This window comes from Solanum tuberosum, unplaced genomic scaffold (genome assembly GCF_000226075.1).
Source record: "Solanum tuberosum cultivar DM 1-3 516 R44 unplaced genomic scaffold, SolTub_3.0 scf00577, whole genome shotgun sequence".
Lineage (NCBI taxonomy): Eukaryota > Viridiplantae > Streptophyta > Magnoliopsida > Solanales > Solanaceae > Solanum > Solanum tuberosum.
In genome coordinates this window covers 20033-43400 of record NW_006239491.1, presented here as the reverse complement: position 1 = coordinate 43400, position 23368 = coordinate 20033, and the positions used below count along the sequence as shown (strand labels likewise).

Genomic DNA, 23368 nt, shown 5'->3' with positions numbered 1-23368 from the left:
AACATGGTTGGTGAGAATTCATATAATCGATCCAACTTGTTTGAGACTGACGTATAGTTAATCCGATATGATTTTGGGAATAGGAAAGGAAAGAATTACACCAACTTGATGAGCATTTACAGCTTACCTCTGGTCAGTATTTACACCAACCCGATGAATACAATGATACATGTCTTCATATACATTCTGATCACTAAAATTGTAGTTTATTAAGTAATACACATCAGATGATTGGAATTTGGAATATTGTTCAAATCTTAGTAGAGACACCATTGTGTGATTTCTTCTCACGTGTCATATTTCTGGTTAGATAGAGTCATTCGTTGCTGGTGATGATAGGTTGTAGTTATTTAGAAAATTTAATCGAGGTGCACCACAAACTATTCCTGATTATCAAAAAAAGAAAAGAAAAAAGAATTGGAATATTGTTAAGTTAAATACAGTGAATATGGCAAAGTTTGTTTTAAAATTTTTATTTCGAATATTAGCAGAATCTGTGTGTTGCATTAGTTGTCATAATTTTGGTTGTACTCTCTATATCCCAATTTTATATTATACTTTGTGATTTGTGATGTCTATAATTATTATTTAACAACAATTATTCATGCTATCTAATACAAGTTTCACAAGTTTTAGAATCCAATTTTGTTTAGTATTGATTCATATTTTTCAACAATCAAATTAGATAAAATATATAAGTCAAACAAATATTTAAGATTCACGTCCAATCAAATAGTATTACACAAAATGATAAAGTCTATTTTAAATCAATCATTTTTATGAGTGGTCAAATATCAATGCTACTTTTTAAAAGGGTACAATTTAAGTATCATGATATGTGATAGGGCACACATTAAAGTGATAAGGAATAGATCGATTGTAATTATTCATCGAATTTTGAATTATATGTCATGACTTTAGTAATAAGTTAAATATATAAGTACAAAAACTTTTCCAATAATATCCAACTACACCAAATTGTAGAACCCTCTAGCCACTTCACAAACACAGTCCTCAAAATAGTTATTATCATAGAATTTGAGCGTGTTAATGATTATTTTTCAATCAGAGAGCTAAAAAATGTCTATTTTGAAATTTATATTAGTTTGAGTAATTCTATTATTGGAATCACCATATTTTTACTTTTACACTCAGTTGTATGAATATGTAAAATTTAGGATTTTCAGTGCTTGCAAGAAAGGGAGGAAAATGGACAAGTCAATTTAAAGTGAGTAAACAAAATTTCATACGTTCGATTTCTGAAGAAAGTCGTATCATTTCATATTTTTTTCAGTTTATTTTATTTACCCAACTTAATTTTAAAAAAAAAAACTAAATTGTTTATTTTCGTACAAAATAATCATTCATTTTGCTTTTCGTCCAAGCTACGACGTCGTTTTGGGCATGCTGCAGATAAACAATAGTTTTTACATTCCATTTGATTTTTGGGGGTTTAAGGGAGGTTTTTGCAGCAGAAAAAACTCACAGAAGCAAAATGTTGGGGAGAAGATTTATCTCCTTCTTGCGTCGCACTCCATCATCGTAAGATAATTTTTTTTTTTTTTGATGCCATTAATGCATAATAGTTAAATTTTCTGTTGTATAGAGATGTTAATTATTGTGAATGGATACAACAGGGGATTAAGGTCAATATAAAAAAAAATGTTAAAATTTTTGTGGGGTGAATTGTAGTTTGATGAATTATCTAGTGTTGGGATCAAATGGGTTTTCATAGGGTATAGAGGATTTATAGAGTTTATCCCAATTGATTTGGTGTTGAGGTGTTAGTTGATTGTGGAGACGGATCCAAGATTTGAACTTTATGGGTTCGGGTTGATGCTACTGAATCCAACTGACCATTTGAGTTACTGGGTTCGGAATTTAATATTTGTACATAGTTAATATGTATCTATATATATATATATATATATATACAGAATCTGAAGTAAACTAGAGCTACTGTTTGGTTGAATCTATAGTGTATATTGTGCATCCGCTCTTGGTTGACTGATTGATTGATATGATGTAGTTCGGGAAAAGTGGAATGGGTATAGAGGATTTATATAGTCTTATCCCAACTGATTTGGAGTTGAGGTGTTAGTTGATTGCAGAGCCAGATCCAAGATTTGAACTTTATAGGTTCGGGATGATGCTACTGAGTCCAACTGACCATTTGAGTTACTGGGTTCGGAATTAAGTATTTGTACATACTTAATAGGTTTCTTAACTAGAGCTACTGTATTTGGTTGAATCTCTAGTGTATATTGTGCATCAGCCCTTGGTTTACTTCCTGATTGATTGATATGATGTAGTTCGGGAAAAGTGGTGGCGGAGGAAGGGAAGGCAAAGACATGGGGGCGAAGGATAGTGTCAGGGACCTTGATTTGCTTAACTGGAGGCGTTGCTCTAAGTGCTCTTGATGATCTCTCCATATATCATAGCTGTAGCAGGTTTGCTTTTTTCGCTACCTCTTATCCTTGTGATTTTGATAATATGGGAGAAGTGATTGTTTGGGAAGGCTCCTGCTTTTTTGATTCAGATTGACCTCGAGAACGCCAAATGAATATTCGAACTTGTTTTTTAGGATGTGGTTTATGATTCTCCTATAATTTGATATTGCGCTTCAAGGTTCTTCAAGTTGGAGTTTATTTTCTCTAGGTGTATTTTATCTGCTCTTATTGGCAAGATAGTGGTAAAATCATTATTTTCAGTAGAAATTAGGAATTCCCTGTAAGTGTTAACGAGGGAAGAGTTGTGAAGTTAAGGATTAATTTGATTCTGTACTTCCATTCAAAATAGACCTTGCCCAATGATTTAGTTTAAATTGCAAAGGCAGTATATAGCGTGATGTGTGGTAGGGGCACATCAGTAGTTAGAATCCCGGCCTGTAAACCAAGTCTGGTAATTTAATTGGAGATGGGTAGAGGGACGACCCATAATCCACCGAGTTTCAAAGGTGAAAAGAGCAAAATTAAAGGTTATCTTTTTGAGATGACACTCTCCTAGAATTTTCCTCTTTTCAGCTTTGAAATTCGGTGGATAATGGGTCTTCACTCTACCCTTCTCCAATTAAATACCAGACTTGATCTTATTAAAAGTTATATTTTGAATAGATCTTATCTTCACATTTAGATCGTGCAGAGAACCTTGACTCTAGTAAGTTGAGCTTTTCTATGATATAGTTTAATTGTTAGCTAATGTGATGGTTAAAAGTCCAAGTACTTTTGAGATGCTCTCGACCCTCCACCGCAATCTGTCTCAGAGGGCACATTTTGTTGCTCCAAAATTTGTTTTCCTTTCTCTCTACCTCTTGGTGCTGCTTGCTCTAGGTTATAACAAAGGGGTGTACCTCTCAAAAATGTTACTCAAATCCGGTAGACCTGAAAATATGTTGCTACTAGTTTTAGATAAAATAGGGACTACCGGAGTCAGTGATGGTGGTGATGCATTTTGAGTTTGTGGAGGCTGATGTCCCAAAAACAACAACACACCAAAGGATCCCACAAGCGGGTTCTGGGGAAGGTAGAATATACACATACCTTACCCCCTACCTTTGCAGGGTAGAGGGACTGTTTCCGATAGATCCTCAGAGACTGATTTTCCATTTTGAGAAATTCATCTTGAGTAACAAAATCAGATGAATCTACAAATTGCAATTAGTAAAATTCACATGGTTCCTTGCATCCCCAGTATGCATTCATTCCTTTCATAAAGTTAGCAAGTGCCCAAATGAATGGTAGTATAGTAGATTGCTTCCCGCATTTTAATGTGTTCAATTCTGTCCAATTTTTTTCATCAGCCTACCGTCTATTCCCTCAAAGATTTCATTCATTTTGGCTTTAACATTTTCAATCATTGTATCAAAAGTTCCACAATGTACCTCACTGTTCCTGGATGCACAAATGCTTGTCCTCTGTTCCTTTATAGTAGACCTGCTTCTCCGATTTCCTTCCTTGGACCATCCGCTTCCACCAATGTCTTCGAAAGAGTTCTGTTGATTATCTTTTTTTTTACATTATCGGTGGAATCATTGGTCCGGGTAGTTTTCAGCATTCCAAATCAGCATTGCTATTGTTGATGGAAACCACATCTTCTTCTAATTTTTGGCTTAGAATGATAACCCCTGATATTCACATTGATCTGATTAGCCACATTTAGAAGTTTCTTTGGATAGATGACATGAACCAAGGAAATTTTGTTAGTATGATTCTAGACATATTGTTATTTGGGACCAATCTAGTACTAACAAAATTTAGAGTTGGTCGAGCTTTGCACCACATATTTGTACCCTTAATTCTACCTTTTAGCTAGTTTGCACCAAATTGGCAGTCTTTTTTCCATTAAATACAGATTTGGAATTTTGAGAAATGCTAAAGTTACCTCATCATCGACATCTGAAAGGGTGTTGAGTTCATTGATTTTTGCTGATGAGTAGTCGATAATGTTGCCTATTATAGTATATACATTGGTGTTCTTATCTAGGTTATTATAAAACTCGACTAAATCCCCATAAAATTTAGCTCCTTGCAAACTCCTCCCATCTCTAATGGTTGATGAAGGCATTTTCTATGTCATCTTCAGGGTCAAAATCCATTCCGTTTCCTTCAACTGGGGTTTTACTAGCGTGAGACCTTGTGTCACTAGGATGAAGTTGACTTAGATGAAGTAGAGTTTTGTGCCATGGTAGAGGAGAGTAGAGAGAAAACAAAAAACTGGTTGGAGATATGTTAATTTCGATGGAGAATAGAGAATTTTGGTGATCTAAACGTTAAAAATCGAATTATTTTTTAAACAAATCCCCCCCTCTTTTAGTCTTACATTGACATGTTTTCCCTAAAAATAATAGCTACAAATGCATCTATGACAAACAAAGATGCATTGGTTCGTGGGGTTAAGGAGCAAGGGGTGGAAAAAATCAATGAACTCTACAGCCTTATGATGTCAATGATAAGGTAACTCTAGCATTTATCACAACTCCAAATTTGGATTTGATCAAAGAGATACTATGCCCATTTGGTGCAAACTGACTAAAAGGTAACATTAAGGGTACAAATATGTGTTATAAGACTACCAATTCTGAATTTTGTTAGAAGTAATTGGTCCCAAATACCAATATTTCTAGAATCTTTACCAACTGAATTTCCTTGATTTGTGCCATCTATTCAAAGAAACCTCTTAATGTGGGTAACTAGATTAATGTGAATATCAAGGGTTGCTGTTTTAAGCCAAAAAAATAAGAAAAAAGTGTGGTTCTTATCAACAATAACAAGGTTGGTTTTGAGTGATGAGTTTTACTGGGACCAATAATACTTGACAATGTCAAAAAAAGGTAATCAATTGAACTCTTTGGAGGAAATAGATAGTCCGAGGGAGAAGAAGATCCACTATACAGAAATAGAGGACAATTATTTGTGCCTCTAAGGTACCAGCTAATGCCATTCCATAAACTTATACACCTGCTCTTATATCCTCACAATGTGTTCTTTTCCACCGCAACAGTGCAACTATCCTTGCCAATCCAATGCTTTCCTGTGTATTCCTTGCCACTGGAGGATTTTGTTCCATATGGAAGCAGATATCTCACACTTATCTTCACTACACCGGAAACATATCAAATTATCCACCATACCCCAAAGAACTATTTTACTCTTGTATATAACTTACCATAAGTTACCGGCCTAAAGATGAATATCCACCTTGGAGATCCATGATTGTTACGTACTAATCTTTTCCTAGGCACCTTGAGGAAATCCCTCTCAGCTTTAGATGCATCCTTTTTTATAGAGAAAGCTTGCATCTGCAATAGATCACTGGCCAAGTAACCAACATCTTCAAAGTGTTTCATGGTCCTTATGATTATTTTTTGCACCATCAAGGAAGCCTGCTTAGTATTAATTTATGAAAGTTTAGATACTGCAAACGTATATTTTTATTCATAGAGTTTGTACAGTATTTATAGGAGAACAAGTAAGATCAAATAAACTAATCAATCCCTAATTCCTGGGAGATCCTTGAATCAAGAGATTTCCTCTAAACTACTTTCCTATAATAATATATTCTATCCATATTTACAGCAGCAGATTATAATCAAATCTGCCAGCTTATTTGTAGCAAATTACAATCAAATCTGCCAGCTCATTGATGGGGCAGATTGTGACTAAATCTGCCAACTCATTCGACAATTTAGTCATGCCATCCTACCCGTCCCGTATTATATATGAACCTGAACTCATAGTTTGTCCTTTGTACACAGGTTACACAATAGTTTGCATATTGCTGTTCTATACCAAGTTAGGATGTCAAGAATATTTAAGCCACCAGCTGATTTTTGGATCACAGAATTTGTCCCAAGCTAAAAAAGCAGATATTGCAGAACGTCCCGTCCATAAGAACCTCCTGCATACTGCTTTAATTTGTTGAACAATCTTCTTAAGTAAAATAAAGATCTGAGGCGAAAACGTTTGTATTGAGAACAACACACTTCTGATCAGTCTTTCTCAAAAAAAATAAAAAAAAAATACTTCTGATCAGTTGTACTATGGCTGCATAAAACAAGAACTTCACTGTTCATCTTGTAATTCCACACACTCATTTCTCTGAAATATTGGAGCTAATTATAACTGTCCTTTTAATGGTTTCTGGAATCCTATATTTGATGTCAGCTACCACGATCTTACAAATTTCCTTCTTGCTCAAGGCATATGGAAATATTACAGTTGAGGAAAATGGTGATGCTTTACTGAACACTGATTTTGTTTTCATGTTTCACATACTTCTGTAGTAGTAAGTGTGTAATACAAAAACACATTGATATCTATATTTTCTTGGGTGGCAATGAGGATAGGGGTAGCAAGGGTCTTGGGTAGGGGATAACTGTGTCTTTCATGGCTATTGTTATACCAGTTTCTTGTTTCATCCTTCATTGTTTGGTCTTGCAGCAAGGCCTTGGAAAGAGCCAGTAAGAACAAGCCGATTATAGATGCCATTGGGGAGCCCATTGTTAGAGGTCCTTGGTATAATGCATCACTAGCAGTAGCTCACCAAAGGCAATCTGTATCATGCACATTTCCTGTCTCTGGACCCCAAGGCACCGGAATTTTTCAGCTGAAGGCAGTTCGTAATGGAGGTTGGTGCTGTTCCTTAAATACTACTTTGAGCAGACATTCTCCAGCTTGTTTTTTCGTTTCAGAAATACGTTCTGAAATTTGGACATCCTTTATTCTAGTTTTTCAATCCCAGATATATCGGTTTTGAATATTTAAGCCATAGTTGTTAGTCATGGTGGTGATAAGTTCAAAATGCTCCTGCAAAGATCCAAATTAATGCCATTATCAACAGAGAAATCTATTGAGTAAAACAGTTACTCCTTCCGTTTCAATTTGTTTGTCTTACTTATTTAGGTCATTTAACAAAGAATCTCTTTTTCCATTTTTGACAACTTTTTGATTTCAACTTTTCATGTGGCATTTTTAAGACCACAACATTAAAGGACATTTTGATACATCCTACGTATCTTTTGTTTAAGACCACAAGATTCAAAAACCTTCTTTACTTCTTAAACTTCGTACCAAGTCAAAACCAGGGAGTATATTTTTACTGTCGTCTGTCTTTTACTTGCAACAAAAAACAGTGTCTTTAGATTGCTTAGCTTTCCATTAAGAAATGAGGATACTGGAATGTGACTAGCTATTCCTTAATAATGAGGATGTTCCAAGAAGTGGTGTTTTTTTTTTCTTTCTATGAATTGTTGTCTAACTTCATTCAAAAATGACACTTGAACTTATATAGAATCCAATTCAAAAATCATTTATATTTTTGATCATTTCTTAGATTCTGTTGAATTGTATAGAATCCATTTCTAATTTTAAAGCGAACAATGACCTTAGCTCATTAGCTCAACTTACTGTAGAGAAAAGATTAAAAGAGAAAACTGGTTTATTGTTTGCATAAACATGTTCATAATTGTCTCAACATACTTGTTCTACATATTTAACTAGTACTGCTGTTTAATATTTGGAGCAGAGGACAAATGGTCATTTTTACGGGCAAGCGACTGGGAGATACTCATTATGGAAGCTCTCGTCCATGTCCCGGGGAATGAAGAGAAGCAGCAAACTTTTCGGATTAAGGTTTCAGATGACCTACCTCCACCAGCTAGTAATGCATGCACGGATTGCATACCTCAGGAACCATCTGGTAATGTGGATAAGAAATGACCAAGATTCGTTCTGCCATGGCTCCGAGGGGATTTTTTCTTTCTCCATACAAATCATTCACATCACAAGAGGTTTGTATTTAGGACCCTTTGAAATTTTCCAGTTCCAAGGTACCAAATCTATATATTTCCACAGTAGATCGCGTAATTGGTGATTCTTTTAATTGTTGAAGCTATGTTATTGTCAAAGTTGGAGAGGAAGAAGAACGCCATCGTAGAGGGATCAACGTGTAAACTTGATCTATATTTGATTTACTGGAATAAGTTCATCATCAAAGTGTAGATTTTGGCAAGAAAAGGCAAACGTTTCTGTGGGTTTTACCTATACAATAAATGGTTTCAATGTTGTTCACTTGAAGATGAGAAAAGTTCATTTGCAAAATGTACAAGTACCCCCTCAACTATATGCGAAATCCCAACGACACACTTTAACTATACATGAGTCCTATTACCCCCTTGAATTATTTTTAAGTGTAATAAACGCATCCTTAACACAACCTAAAACCTATATAACCACTCACATGATAGGAGGTGTTTTACACTCGCTTCCAAGTCATCATTATGTCAGCGCCACGTCAATAAATGATTAGATCTATAATTTTTTTTATAAAATTTCAGGTCATTTGATTCCTTCATCTTCATTATCAACATTCACTTCATAACCACTAAACCCACTTATTTTAACCATTAAAACTCTTAACAATCACCATGAAAATTATAACCCACCACAAAATTTATCCCTTTACTATCACTGGATTCAATATCTACTATCAATTTTATTTTTCTTTCAATCCAAATAATTCAAATAAATTTCATAAAACATGGTCCAAAATCTCCATTGAAGAAACTACCTAAATTTTGAACTCTAGTTCGAGAAGAATTCAAAATTGGGGAGCGGGCATGGAGGTTGGCGGGGTGAGGGTTGGGGGTAGGGGTATGACATGGATAATTGAGGAGGGGATGATAGCTAAATTATTTATTTATACATTTTTTTTAAAAAAACTCTAATTTAAATTATGATCTATGTTGCCTAAATTAAATTCCTAATAAGCAATTTTTTTCTCATTAGCAGATTTCAAGTAATGTATTTGAGTAAAAAATGAAAAAGAAAAAAAATTCTGTCGATACTATACAAATTAATGAAAAACACTGAAAAGAATTCTTTGACAATTTAAATATGTTGTGGAAATGATAAAATTTGACTCTATTTCATAAAGAAAAAAATAAAGTTAATTAAAAAAAATATCAATTTAAGTTTTAAAGTTAATTAACTATCTCTACTAATTAATTATAAAAAATGTCCAATTAAAAATGAACACGTATCCATATTAATCAGATTTTAATACATTTTTCCGTATCTCACATGCCTCTAAGAGAGTGAACACACTTTCTGTGCCACCTCAGCACGAAAGGGTGCGTTTATTACACTTTAAAATAATTCAGGGGGTAATAGATCTCATGAGAATCAATAGTATTCCTACTTATTACCTTTGAGCGTGACTCGAACGCTCTGTTTATGGTGGAGGTGTTCAACTATTTGAACAAGCCTGAATATTCATATGATTAAAGTAGTTAAATTAAGATAGTTTTTAAAATGCTTAATAGTACTCAACTCTAATCTAATTAAAGTGTCTTGCTTTCCTTTTTAGAGTATTTTTAAAAATATGTCACTTTTAAATCCACATTCAAATAGCATTTTGGTACATAAAACACATTTTTAGCTTAAGACTATGTGATCCAAAAAATCATTATTTTTTATTAAATCTTCATGCTTAGTCAAAATAACAAACAAAAACCGAAACAAATGAAGTAGTACGAGGAAATGATATGTTATAATCACTTACAATTTTAAATAGAAGAAACTGATTTATTTATTTTTGATCTCATATATATTATTTTTAGAACTTTTTTTATGTGTTAAAAGACAATCTCTTATAAAAAAAAACATGAAGATTAAAATAAATTTATAAAATATCAAAAGGTACTAGGAAATGTTCAAATGATATCTTATATCCATAAATAATTTTATGTTGATTCTTGTCACTTTCGAATTAACTTGTCCCTCATCAACCAGGCTGTGTAGTGGTTGAATAAGTCATTAGATAAAAGCTAATTAGGTGTGAGATCTATTTCTTTGACCAAATTCAATTCAATTTAATTCTAAGGTATGAAGTTTCCTAAAAGTGACAAAATGATGTGTTTACAAGCCAATCAATTTCTTGACAACAAGGTTTCATTTAAAGAAAATAAATGATATTTTACTCGGTATTCTATGTTTTTATCAAACTCCGATTAGTTTAGATTTACATCATGTAAAACTCATTTACAGAAAAATTGCTTTCTACTAATATAATTTAGTTTTTTTTTTTTTTTTTTGAATTTAAGATTCTGATCAAAGTGGAGAAATTTTGTCATTTCACCATTACCTTTATCGATCAATATTTTGTTATTTTCCGATGTCAATTGTCTTACTTGTGAATGATCAAGTCGGTTGTCTACACGATCAAAGTCAAAATATTTAAGTCACATAATTTCAAGATGAAAAGTGACTTCCCTCAGACAATTTTACTTAGCGCCTTATTAAATAGATGATCCAAAATAACTACTATCATTTTAAAAAAATAAAATTTAATAGAGTATACTTTTCTCATTTTGATCTCAGTAATAATTATTTTTGAAAGTAATTAACATAGAAAATCTAACCGAAGAATACACACATATTTCAATATTATAATTACTTAAATTAACTCCTTTTTTTTTTAATTTATGAAAGAAAAATTTAAAAACTTATAAACAAAAAATAACAAAAATCCAGCTTAAAAGAGTGAGATTCCCTGAAAAAGGATCATATATAATTACATAAAGTACTGGCTGGAATCAGTTGATGTATGATTTGACAATCTGTCAATTGCAAGTAATTTTTTGTTTTTATTTTTACCCTCTATCTCATTCTCATTTTAGAGTCCTAATTAGTTCAAATTTACGTATTCCTTCTGTTTTATTTTAATTATCGATTTAGCTTTTTTATATTCATTACTTCTCCTGTTTCATATTAGTTGATCATTATATTATTAAATATAATTTTTATATTAGTTGATCACCATACTAAATTAAGAAAATATTAATTAATTTTTTTCCCTATTACCTTTACAATTAATTTTTTAAAAAGTGTTCACATTTGTTTGTAAAATTCCTAAGAGATTTTTTAAAGGGTGAATTAGTAAACTTATGACATTGATGAAGTATAAGCCCGGGTGAAAGACGAAGACGGAAAATCAAAAGAAAATAGTATCTCAAAAGGTGGAAACAAGACCAAATAAAATTTGATCATCGAGAGGTAATATTCATTCATTAAATTACTTACGATTTCTTAAATACCATGTAAAATAAAAAATGATCCACTAATATGAAAGGAAGGGTATATAAAAAAATAATAAAAACAAAACATAATGTATAAATTTAAGACTTTTAATTAAGAGCGAAAGAATTTTATCTATGTCAGTAACAACCATAAATAAATACAAAGAATTAAAAGATGGTTCCCCACTATACCAGTCAACTCACTTATTGTCTTAAAAGACTAGCTAGAATCTCTTTGAATTCTTCCACCACCATTTTGGAATGTCAAATTTCATCAGCCATATAATCACACACAAAGCTTATTCTATAAATTTCTTCAAATAATATTTATTTGTTCTTCGTAGAAGGAAAACAATTGAGATAGATCGATGACCACCGTCTTTGGAATAATGGAGGTTAATCTTGTCAGCGCTAGAGGTCTCAAAAACAACGAATTTTGGGGTATTTTTTTTTTTTTCCTATCTCTTCCTTAAATTTCTTCTTTAGTTTTGTTGACAGAGGTGAATTCACGATTTGTAATTTCTGCGTCTTGATCATCATCATTTTTGCTTATTAGATTTTAATCATCAAATGAAAAAAGAATCTCGAATTAACCGTTCAATTAAAGAAGAAAACAAGATTCATGTGTCAAAAGGATTAAATATACTTAGTTCTATCTGATTTTTGTTTTAATTTTAAAACTAGAATTTTATTTTTTTTACCTCTGTCAGTCAAAAATGGTATATATGAATTTGTGTAACGCCAGTTGTACACATAAAACTTTTTTATTATTGGATGGTATATTTGGATCTTCTTACTTATACATATTACTCGCACAATTACAATTATGTGTATTACTATTTTCTTTTTAGTATATTGTAGTGTCTTTTAATGAGTACTATTTAATTTGAATGTAATTTGTAACATGTTTAAGATCACACGATTTAACATTTTTTGACATATACTCAACCAATATTAAATATAAACTCATAATTTTAATATTAAAAACGAATTCAATACTAGAAGTCATAAAAGATAAATTCATTAAATTTAAATTCTGAATCCGTCCCTGTCCTCCACTATTGTTGTCCTTCTTGTTAGATTACTTTCATTATACTTGTGCGCGTATGATTTAGTTTTTTTCTTAAAAAAAAAAATGTATGTGGTGTTGTTAATTTTGTAGGTGGTGGAATAGATCCATATGTTTTGATTCAATATAGAGGTCAAGAACGCAAGAGTTCTACTATTCGAGGTATTCGTTAATAAACTATATATCTCCATTCTCCTTTTCTGTATATTGTTATTAATTAAACACTCAATAACGTAAACATATTTTCAAAGCGGAATTCAGAATTTAAACAGTACGAGTTCAACTTAAAATCATGAATTCAGATCTACTAGTACTATTTGTTACAAATTTAATGAATTTATGTATAAAATGAAGTTTATGTTCCATATCGAAAATACTGAGTTTAAATAAATTCAATGTCGCAAACTCACATAACCATGATATATACCTTGCAATATCAACCGTGAAAGATGAAGATTAAGTTTCATTGGACTTTGTAGCCCGCCCCACGCTAATAGTCTGATGATCAAGTTTTTAAAAAGTCAATAATATTTATTTTAAAATGTAAAGGTATTTGATCAAGCTTTTAATTTTAACGACATAACTAATTTTTATGTAATATTATTTTCACTTATAAAAGCAGGGCAAGGTAGTAAACCAGAATGGAATGAGAAGTTCACATTCAAGATAGAATATCCCTCAGTAGATGGACAATACAAGCTTATACTTAAGCTCATGGATCATGATACATTTTCTTCTGATGACTATCTAGGTGAAGCCACGTAAGCAAATTTTATTCGTTGAAACTTGAATTTTGATTAAAATATACATAGTAACATAGCGGGGGTTTAAATTTTAAGATCGAGTTGGTTAAGCAGGAAATATGATTGAAATGAGCCCAAAATTTATCGTTGAAGGAAGGTTGTAAAGCATTATGGTTGTTACATTCTTCTTTAAATGTGGGGGTTGGGGGTTGGGTTGTCTCAGGCTCGAAACCCCCTGCATGTGTTTTGGTCAAGCTCGTTGCACGAGGTTGCTTAGTGAGGCTACCTCTCTTATGTGGTTTTGAGCTATTATATTGGAACAATTTTTATTTTGTGCGCGTCCTAAGGATAGTGACCGTGTGTTTCTTTATCAGTAATTTCTTGAAGGAATTAATTGAATAAATTTTGTACATATTGTAGTATCTACCTGAAGGAATTTCTTGAAGTGGGATTGGAGAATGGAAGAGCTGAAATTCATCCTAAAAAATATAGTGTGGTGGGGAGTGATCAATGTTATTGTGGTGAAATTCAAGTTGGTGTCACTTTCACTCCAAAGGTATATATTCTTTTGATACATCTACCTTAATTTTTTAAAATTTATGATTATGCAATATCAAGAATTTACTGATCCGAGTAATCCTAATAACTTGTGGGATAAAATTTAAAAATATAGCTACTTTTTAGTTTATGTCATGGAATGTGAAACTCTAGAATATGTTGTGAAGTTTCATATTATGAAATTTGAAACTCTATGATAATAGTTATTTTTCAAAAGGGGGGCCGAAATGTGGCCACAGTGTGCGCTATTTCTACTGCTTTGTGCCACATAGGGCCCATTTCACATTTCCAAATTTCGAACGTGAGACCTCTGCTTAAGAGTGTAGAGATCTTATTCATCACACGACACCCTTTGGTGGTGTCTATACTTCTTTCACATTGAGAAAAAAAAAAGACTTAGCATGATGACAATTTGCAAATCTTGGACAACCAAATTTTTATTCAATCGGAACTTCATTATATACCTTTCAAATATTTTAAGTTGTTAATTATTTTGATTTATAGTACTTCTTACGTAATTTTTAAATAGATGTATGAAAATTCATGATGAAACTTTAGAAAAAGGATAAATTTCACTTAAAATGTTAATGTAATGGTTCATGGTATGTTTAATTATTTGACAGAAGGCAACTCATGATGTGGAAGAAGAATACGGTGGATGGAAGGAAAGTGATGACTACTGATGAGTAGCTATAGAGGAGGATGTGGTTTTGTGGAGAGATCATGAAGTTACGTACATCATAATTCACTCTATTAATTCGTTCTTGAGTAGCTAGCTAGCTTGTTGCTATGTTTATGTATTATGTTTAAGAGATTGTTTCGAAACAATTAGAGATGACAAACGATGTGGGGCTGGTTAAGTCATGACCCGCACAAATTTCAACCCGGTTTGCATTAATTTTTCTATGATTTCAACTCACCCCGTTCTGCCGTGTATCATATTTTTGGTCCTCTTTTAAACGTTGTTATTTACATATTCGTAAATTCAAATATTATGGATGGTTTTCAAGAAAAAATGATCAGAATAATTAAAATCTTTTTATGGTTATTGAGAATAATGTTTTGATCATTTCTCAAATTTTCTGACTTGCTCCTACTAAACTAAAATTGCAAAAAATTGAAAAGCCCAATCATCAACTTAGTAATATACATAGGAACAAGTATAAATGTAATTAATTTGCTTTGAGCACTCTGTAGTTTCTTATCTTGTTCTATTGGCTATAAGTAGACTTTTCAATTTGTAAAAAGAATCTCTATCTTTTCTTATTTAGAAACAATTCTAATTTAGAAATTCTCATTTTCACTTTTTATTGCATTATTGATTAAAAATATTTTACTATGTATATATTGTCGAATATTTAAAAGATAGTCCATAAAGTCACGAAAATAATTGAACAATTGGTTTATATAGATTCTTTACGTGTGAAAATATGTAAAAAAGGACACTGATAAAAAATAACAAGATCAAATTTCATTTACTCATCAAAAGAAACCTCTTAATATCTAATTATTTCACTTCATCATGCTACGTTGGAGAACAAGGCTTCTCATAGGGTTTTGGAGAAGGCAAGGTTTCTCTACGAACGTTCACTAACATTGCACGGCGACTTCAAGGAATATGGAGATAAGAAGAATTTTGTAGTTTACAACTTACTATCCACAATTATATAATGAGTCTTTTCATTTATATATGTACTACTATTTGCATGCTACTCCCATGTAATACTCATTTTCCTAGAAGATATTTTTGTTTTTGGTACTCTTCAATTTTAATTTTTTATGTGATATGTTTAGGACATATGATTAAATAACATTTTAGTATATTCTACATACATTTAATTTCGTGTTTCTTTAATTTCAAACGATCTGGAATAATTAGTTTTACAAAAAGATTCAAATAATTTTGAGTTTTAAAGTGATTTTAGTCATTTTCATAATATTTTAAATAATAAATATATTTTATATAATTACGTCTATAATTAGTACTCCCTCCGTTTCACAAAGAATGGCCTCCTTTTCTTTTTAGTCAGTTTCAAAACGAATGACCTCTTTCCTTTTTTGGTAACATTTTACTTTTTGCTTTCCACGTGGCATGTTTAAGACCACAAGATTAAGGGCAATTTTGTACATTTGACATAACTTTAATTTAGGACCACAAGATTCAAAAGTCTTCTTTATTTACTTAAACTCCGTGCCAAGTCAAACCAGGTCATTCTTTGTGAAACGGAGGGAGTATAATTTTATAAACATTGGAAAATCATCTCAAAAGATTTTACATTTAGTTAATTATTTTATTAATTTACTTTAGCTTAAATTATGGTTATATTTTTAAATTATTTAGTTAATTATTCATATCTCTAAGTTTAAGAAACTTGTTAATTGGTCTTATTGAAATTCGTCTCTTTTGGTTTTGGCCGAATTAACCAATTAAACTCAATTTGGCTAAGTTTTAAACTCATGTGGCTATTTTACTATTGCAATGCTAGCCACTTAATTCAATTTTGAGAAACCAGGCTGGGCCTATTTTTCAACTCAATTCCAAATCAATTAGCCCAGTCAGCCGACCCAACTTACCAGCAGCCCAGCCCAACAGCAAATCACTAAAGGGAAAATTATGCGTATAAACAAATATATACTAGTTAATTACTTAACATAGCTATAGTTTGTTTTAATTACAATTCGCTACCTACTTTTAGCTATAATTATGCAGCTCTGCTTTTTAGTTTTGTATAATTTGCACATTTGTATAATTCGGAATTTGTATAACTTTTGTATAATATAATTTTGTGTAATATAATTTGTATAACTTTTTACACGTCAGATGTTTGTAATTGTATAAATTTGTTATTTCGAATTTATACAAAAATGACTGAATTATACAAATATACCCGCGAATTATACAAACGAGACAGCTTAAACTGTAGCTACAACCCGTCAATATACAAACTATAGCTATGAAACATAATTAAGTTTATTATAGTGACTATTTGCGAAAGTTTTCCATAACTAAATAGCCAAACAATACAACAACAACATAGAGCCCACCAACAATACAATATTCACCCAAAATAACCCACCCAAAGAAATATAGTCATTAAAAGAAATCATTTTATATAGTCAAGGTTCGAGTTTTAAGGTTTCCTCTTGAAGCTTTTATTCAAGCTTTTCGTCCAAGACTCTAAGTTTCAGGGAATTGCTACAAAGGCACTTAAAATGGCAATCCCTCAAGTGTTTAATTACTTCCCTCAAATAGTAAAGATTATAGCGTATGCTACGTTAGAGAACAAGACTTCTCATAGGGTTTTGGAGAAGGCCGGGTTTCTCTACCAACGTTCACTAACATTGCACGGCGACTTCAAGGAATTTGGAGATAAGAGGGATTTTGTAGTTTACAACTTACAATCCATAAATTATATAACGAGTCTTTTCATTTATTTACGCTACTATTTGCATGCTACTCCCAAGTCCCATGTAATACTCATTTTCCCACAAGATATTTTTGTTTTTGGTAACTCTTCAATTTCAATTTTTCACATGACATGTTTAGGACATATAATTAAATAACATTTTGGTATATTTTATATACTTTTAATTTAGGCATAATACATAAATATGTCAGTTAATTTGACTTCAACTGACATATATATGCCCTTCAACTTTGGATATGCACAAGTAGACACATTCTACGTGACATAATACACATAGGACGCCATGTAGGACACAAAATTGTCATGTATGATGCATGTAGGATGAATGTGTCTATTTGTACAATTTTATATAAGTTCAAGTGTCTACTTGTGCACACCCAAAGTAAAGGGCATAGTTGTTAGTTGATGCCAAGTTAAACGGAATATTTATGTATTATATTTTTAATTTAAGATCACAAGATTCACTATTTTTATTTTACTTTATTAAAATTTGTGTCAAGTCTAAATAGGACAAATAAAATTAAAAAATATTTTTATCATTTGTAACTAACTTTTCCCATGCCATTTTCAATTGATGAATACACACAAGTACTTAGTATGTATATATATATATATATAGGGAAAATGCATAAGTACCCCGTCAGCCTATGTCCAAAATCTCTGAGACACACCTGACTTTTACTAAGGTCCTATTACTCCCCCGAACTTATTTTATATATAATTTTCTACCTCTTTTCGGCCTACGTGGCACTATATTGTGGGCCCAGCGGGTGTTGATAATTTTTTCAAGGGTAGTGCCATGTAGGTCAAAAAGGCACTCAAAATGGCAATCCCTCAACAATTGTTCAATGACTTCCCTCAAATAGTAAAGATTATAGAGTATGCTATTTTGGAGAACAAGGCTTCTCATAGGGTTTTGGAGAAGGCTAGGTTTCACTACGAACGTTCACTAACATTGCATGGCGACTTCAAGGAATATGGAAATAAGGTTGATTTAGTAGTTTATAATTTCATAATTATTATCATGACATTTACCTGGGTGGGTCCTACCATACTTAGCACATACATGAGCCTAGTTACCTTCGTGTGCCACACTACCCTGAGACTATGCAGGTCTAGCTCTGAAGTGCTGGGAATTCTGACTATTATACTAACATTTTGTTTCTGGGTGTAGGTGCACTAGAAGATAGTGAAGCAGGTCCCTTTTGGTTTTGCTGAAAGGACTAACGGTTCACATTATTCCTCTGCTACCCGGACTCATTTCCTATCTTAGCCTTCTTGTTTCTAAACTCCTCCCTATCCCTCAGCTTCTGTTCCTCAACCTGCTGCACATATACCATCAACCTTGCTATATCCATATCCCTAATAAGCATGGTTGCCTTGCCCTCTTTGCTTGACAGACGGGACAACCCAGCAACAAAAAGACTCATCCTGCTTCTCATATTCAAAACCATCTCCGGAGCATATCGGGATAGTTGGGTGCACTTCAAGTTGTACTCATGAACACTTAGTGAGTCCTGTTTAAGAGTGAGAAACTCTCGTACCTTGGCGTCTCTCAGTTCTTGGGGAAAGAAACACCCCAAGAAGGCCTCCTCAAAATAAGCCCAACTCGCGGGTGGTGCTCCCTTAGCTCTACCTTTCTTCTACTGGTCAAACCAAGTCCTAGCAACATTCTTCAGTTGATATGCATCTAGTTCTACTCGCTCAGCATCGGCAACGTGCATAACTTCAAATACCTTTTGCAGTTCCTCAATAAAGTTCTCTGGATCCTACAGGATTACTTACTTCAGAAAAATCTCGTGCAAAATAGAGTATAAACACCTATCTTTATAGTAAAAAATAATTTGATTTCGAGTAGTTAGAAGTATGATATGGTATTTACTACAAGATTACTTACTTTAGAAAAATCTGAGTTCTAATGCCAGATCAATCAAAAAGGAACATCAATGTTCATTTATTTGAATCTTTTAACGAGCTTCACTACTTAAAATTATGAATGATCGATGGTGGCAAAGAGGATCCTATATATATGGCTCCAATATCATAATTGTTGCACAATCTTATGCTACATACACTTAAAAGTCTGTGATAGGGTTTACAGTTAGACACAAGTATTTAATATATTTATTTATACATACTATGTTTTGAAGAGGAATAATTTATTTGATTGATAGTAAATGATTTTAGATGAAAGCCTCAAACATATATCATTTGCATGAGATAACTGCTAGGATGACAAGTTTTTTATTTCTATATGGTGTCACAAAAAGTTTTCATGCATAGTACAAAGTTAGCATTATGCATCTTCCTTTGTGTTATGAAATTTGCACTACACCGACTCCTTTATAGCTCTATGTATTATATTTTTATGGAAAGTGTAATTTTTGTGCAGAAAACACACATGTTCTTTGTTTAGTATCTTGCTACAAAAATGTCGATAAGGAGAGGAAAATTTTCGTTTCTATTCTTGTGATTCAAGCATGCAATTGTTGTAGTTATCTTTAATACTATGTAGTCTTTATAATTTTTAAGGAGCATTTGATTTTTACTTTTTACAGGTCTTGAAGACTTGAAGTTGCAAGTGAAGAAACAAGTTTTGAAGAGTTGATACAAATAACAAATTGATTATCTTTTTTCTAGGACACTTGGGACAAAAATTTTATTTCTTGCTATGTAGACAGTCTGTAAACAAAATATGGCTATAAAATTAATAGTGGAATGTTTATAATTTTTGGTTTCAATTCATTACGAATTGTCTATTAGTAAATGTATATATATTAACAATAATTTTATTTATGTGATTGTGATCATCTTTCTATAGATTGAAAAAAATTTATATATAATATATGGACCACATTTTATGATTTACAAATGGAATTTTAACGGACCAGATTTCTTGTACTTATAAACTTTTTAGGACCACTAAAACAAAAAAAAGGACCACTAAAAGCTATTATGTGTATATGTTTTTAGGACCAGAACACTGGTCCCAAAACGTGACTTCACGACCAATTTTTTCTAGTTCCTAAAGAGATTTTAGCGACCAGATGTTAGATCCCGTCGTAATTGATCTTTAGCGAAGAAGCCTGTAGGGACAGGTAGCGACCAGACTTTGTCGCTATTGTGCTTTAGAGACCAGAATTGGACTTTTAGAGACCATTTTTCCCTTCGTTATTGGACAGTTTTCTTGTAGTGCACTACATGATGCTAGATTTGGTTTTGTGCCAAATGAAGGTAGTGTGCTCCGTGTGAAGGAAAATATAATATCCTCTAAGAAAATGAATATTACAGGGGAGTAGCAAATAGTACGTATGCATAAATGAAAAGACTCATTAAATAATAATTGTGAAATTATAAACTACTAAATCAACCTTATTTCCATATTCCTTGAAGTCGCCATGCAATGTTAGTGAACGTTCGTATTGAAACCCAGCCTTCTCCAAAACCCTATGAGAAGCCTTGTTCTCCAAAATAGCATACGCTATAATCTTTACTATTTGAGGGAAGTCATTGAACACTTGAGGGATTGCCATCTTGAGTGCCTTTGTAGCAATTCCCTGTCCCCAATACTCAGCTCCAATCGCGTAACCTATCTCTGCAACTTCAATATCCTCCTCAGGAAAATCATCTGGCATGGCCGGATGGAATACCCATAGGAATCCGATGGAACGATCGTCGATGCATATTGATACATGCCAAGGTTTAGGTATACACACTTTCTTGATGAAACTCAAGACTTCTTCTTTTGTGCTCAAAGTATCCCATCGGATGGTACGAGTTACACGTTTATCGCTTGCCCATAACAATATATCATCAACATCTGTTAATCTAAATGGACGCAAACTAATTCTTGACGACTCCATTGTATTGAGATCACAAAAGTATTTGAAGCAAAAGGGCTATTTGAAGTGGAATTAAAGGAAGTATGTGTTGTTTTGGGATACGTACTAATTAATTAAGGTGTTGAATTTATAGCTGAAATATAGAGAGGAGATGTGTAGGAGAATTATCCCCATGTGCCAAGTTGTGGAGGAGAATTATCAAATAAATTCAGCTCATGTTTCACGTGATACTCCTTCGATCCATTTTTAATTTTCATAGTTTCCTTTAATTTTTTGTGTCAATCGATAAGAATTTTGACTAACATTTTACAATGTATTTTTTTCATCATATTAATATTTAAAATTTGCAATTTATAGTCATTTAACTTTGTTTTATACTTGTTAATAAAAATTATATAATTAAAAAAGGCTCATTTTATCTCCTTAACACTTTGAATTTGAAAAATAAATATTATGATGCCTCAGAACCAAACAAAATAGCAAAAATCTACCAAGTTGTTGAGGACCAAAGATCAAAAGTATCATGTGGAGTAGAATAATTAGACATTGAAACGTTTCTTTTGGCCAAACACATATGCAGACCCTTAAACTTGTCCCTAAATTTCATTTTGGCACTATAACTCAACCTTGTTCCATTTTAGCTATTCAACTCCAATTTTTAGTTCCATTTTGGCACTTCTAAGTGATGTGGCAGAGTGTGAAAGACAAAAAAAAGTATTTTTTTTTAAAATAATAAATGATTACCCTTCAATTCTATTTCTTTTATGTACCATTTAACACAAAATACTAATTTTATGATTTCTTTATTTGTATATATGTTATTCAACAACAATTTTGCATTTTAAAAATCGGCGTTCATCTGTTAGTTATTGTAAAAAATTAAAATTGACGGATGATCATTGATTATTTTTTTATAATAAAATGTAACAATTTCTTTTTAAGAGCTGAAAACAACTTAAAATTCAGTTTAAGTTAAACTAAACACCGTTTAAAGAGATATTACGTATTATGCTCCCGTTGATAATTGGGCTTTTCAATCTTTACAATTTTTATTTCGTTGGAGCAAGTCAGGAAATTTGAGAAATGATCAATACATTATTTCTAGATAACCATAAATTGATTTTTAAATAAATCGCCAACACGTAGAACTTAATTTCTTTTCATAATCATTATATAGTTTTATTTCTAACACATATGGTTCATTCTGATCATCTTTTTCTTGCAAACCATTCAAAATATTTGAACTTAGGAATATGTAAATTTTTGTGGGCTGAAATAATAAAAATAGTTATGCAAGTCGGGTTGAAATATTTGTGGATATATATAGTAAACGAAGTGTGGGAGTTAAATAGAATATTTTTTCATCATTTTAATAATGAAAAAAAGTGCAAAATTCTAATTAAAAAGATAAATGCAATCTCTCTCTCTCTCTATATATATAACTTCTAGTAGATTTTCAGATTTTGGCTAGCAGAAATTCAAGTTTTTTGTAAATCCTACTCAGTACTCCCTCTCTCACTTTGTGTCTTATCGTGTTTATCTCAAGTATTTATCCTTTTTTTTCCTTTTTTTTTATTTTTTATGTTACTACCTCGTTCATCTCTTTCTTTTAACCTGTATTCTTAATAACTTCTTCTTTAACCCCACCCCGGAGATGGCCAACAAAACGTCCAGTGATTTCTGTGGACTTTTTAAGGCCTTTAAAACATCCTAGGAATTTAGAGGTTAATCCATCGTTGTTATCAAGAAGTTAAAAGCCTAACCATATACTAAGGGTAGTTTTTAACATAACTTAAATACAAACATATTAATATAACTTGAACACATACAAACATAATTTACATAATTATTTTTAGGAAAAAATACAGGAAAACATAAGAGACTTACATGATTTGGACGGAGAGAGGTTTCCCTTTCGAGAACCCCGACTGACCCTTACACACTTAAAAACAAACCTTTTACACACTAAATATTACAAGAGGGTTTTTTAGAGATATTTGGATTGGGTAGTGGAGAGGATTTCGCGGAACATTGGCAAGGGGAATATGTTGTGTGCCTTTTTTTTTTTTTTTTTTTTTTTTGGGTTTTTCTTTCATACTTCTCTTTAGTGTGGAGTAGTGTCTTTTTATAGAGGTTGAGAAATATTAGTGGCA

The 23368-nt window shown here is 32.1% G+C and overlaps 3 protein-coding genes across 5 annotated transcripts; 2 read left to right on the top strand and 1 right to left on the bottom strand.

Moving 5' to 3' along the window:
• The first annotated feature begins 1438 nt into the window (after window positions 1-1438).
• On the top strand, window positions 1439-8573 carry LOC102586584 (uncharacterized). 2 transcript variants are annotated; one of them, XR_001472178.1, is made up of 5 exons: window positions 1439-1542; window positions 2313-2450; window positions 6939-7126; window positions 8023-8287; window positions 8389-8573. XR_001472178.1 is itself a non-coding variant. In XM_006365637.2 (4 exons), the coding sequence occupies exons 1-4, from the start codon at window positions 1496-1498 to the stop codon at window positions 8214-8216; spliced, it is 567 nt and encodes a 188-aa protein (XP_006365699.1). In that variant the 5' UTR covers window positions 1439-1495; the 3' UTR covers window positions 8217-8573. The 2 variants fall into 2 exon arrangements, 1 of the variants encoding a protein (XP_006365699.1); XM_006365637.2 differs by having other exon boundaries at window positions 8023-8573.
• A 3183-nt stretch (window positions 8574-11756) lies between these two features.
• Window positions 11757-14879, top strand: LOC102586035 (elicitor-responsive protein 1). Of its 2 annotated transcripts, none has more exons than XM_006365636.2 (5): window positions 11757-12016; window positions 12738-12806; window positions 13267-13405; window positions 13808-13943; window positions 14569-14879. In XM_006365636.2, exons 1-5 carry the CDS (start codon window positions 11944-11946, stop codon window positions 14626-14628), a joined length of 477 nt encoding a protein of 158 aa, XP_006365698.1. In that variant the 5' UTR covers window positions 11757-11943; the 3' UTR covers window positions 14629-14879. The 2 variants fall into 2 exon arrangements, with proteins under 2 accessions (XP_006365698.1, XP_006365697.1); XM_006365635.2 differs by having other exon boundaries at window positions 13264-13405.
• Window positions 14880-19016: 4137 nt separating this feature from the next.
• Window positions 19017-21304, bottom strand: LOC102593455 (uncharacterized). Its single transcript, XM_006365658.2, has 2 exons — window positions 20745-21304; window positions 19017-19142 (listed from the first exon to the last, which is right to left on the bottom strand). The coding sequence occupies exons 1-2, from the start codon at window positions 21234-21236 to the stop codon at window positions 19017-19019; spliced, it is 618 nt and encodes a 205-aa protein (XP_006365720.1). The 5' UTR covers window positions 21237-21304.
• Window positions 21305-23368: the final 2064 nt, after the last annotated feature.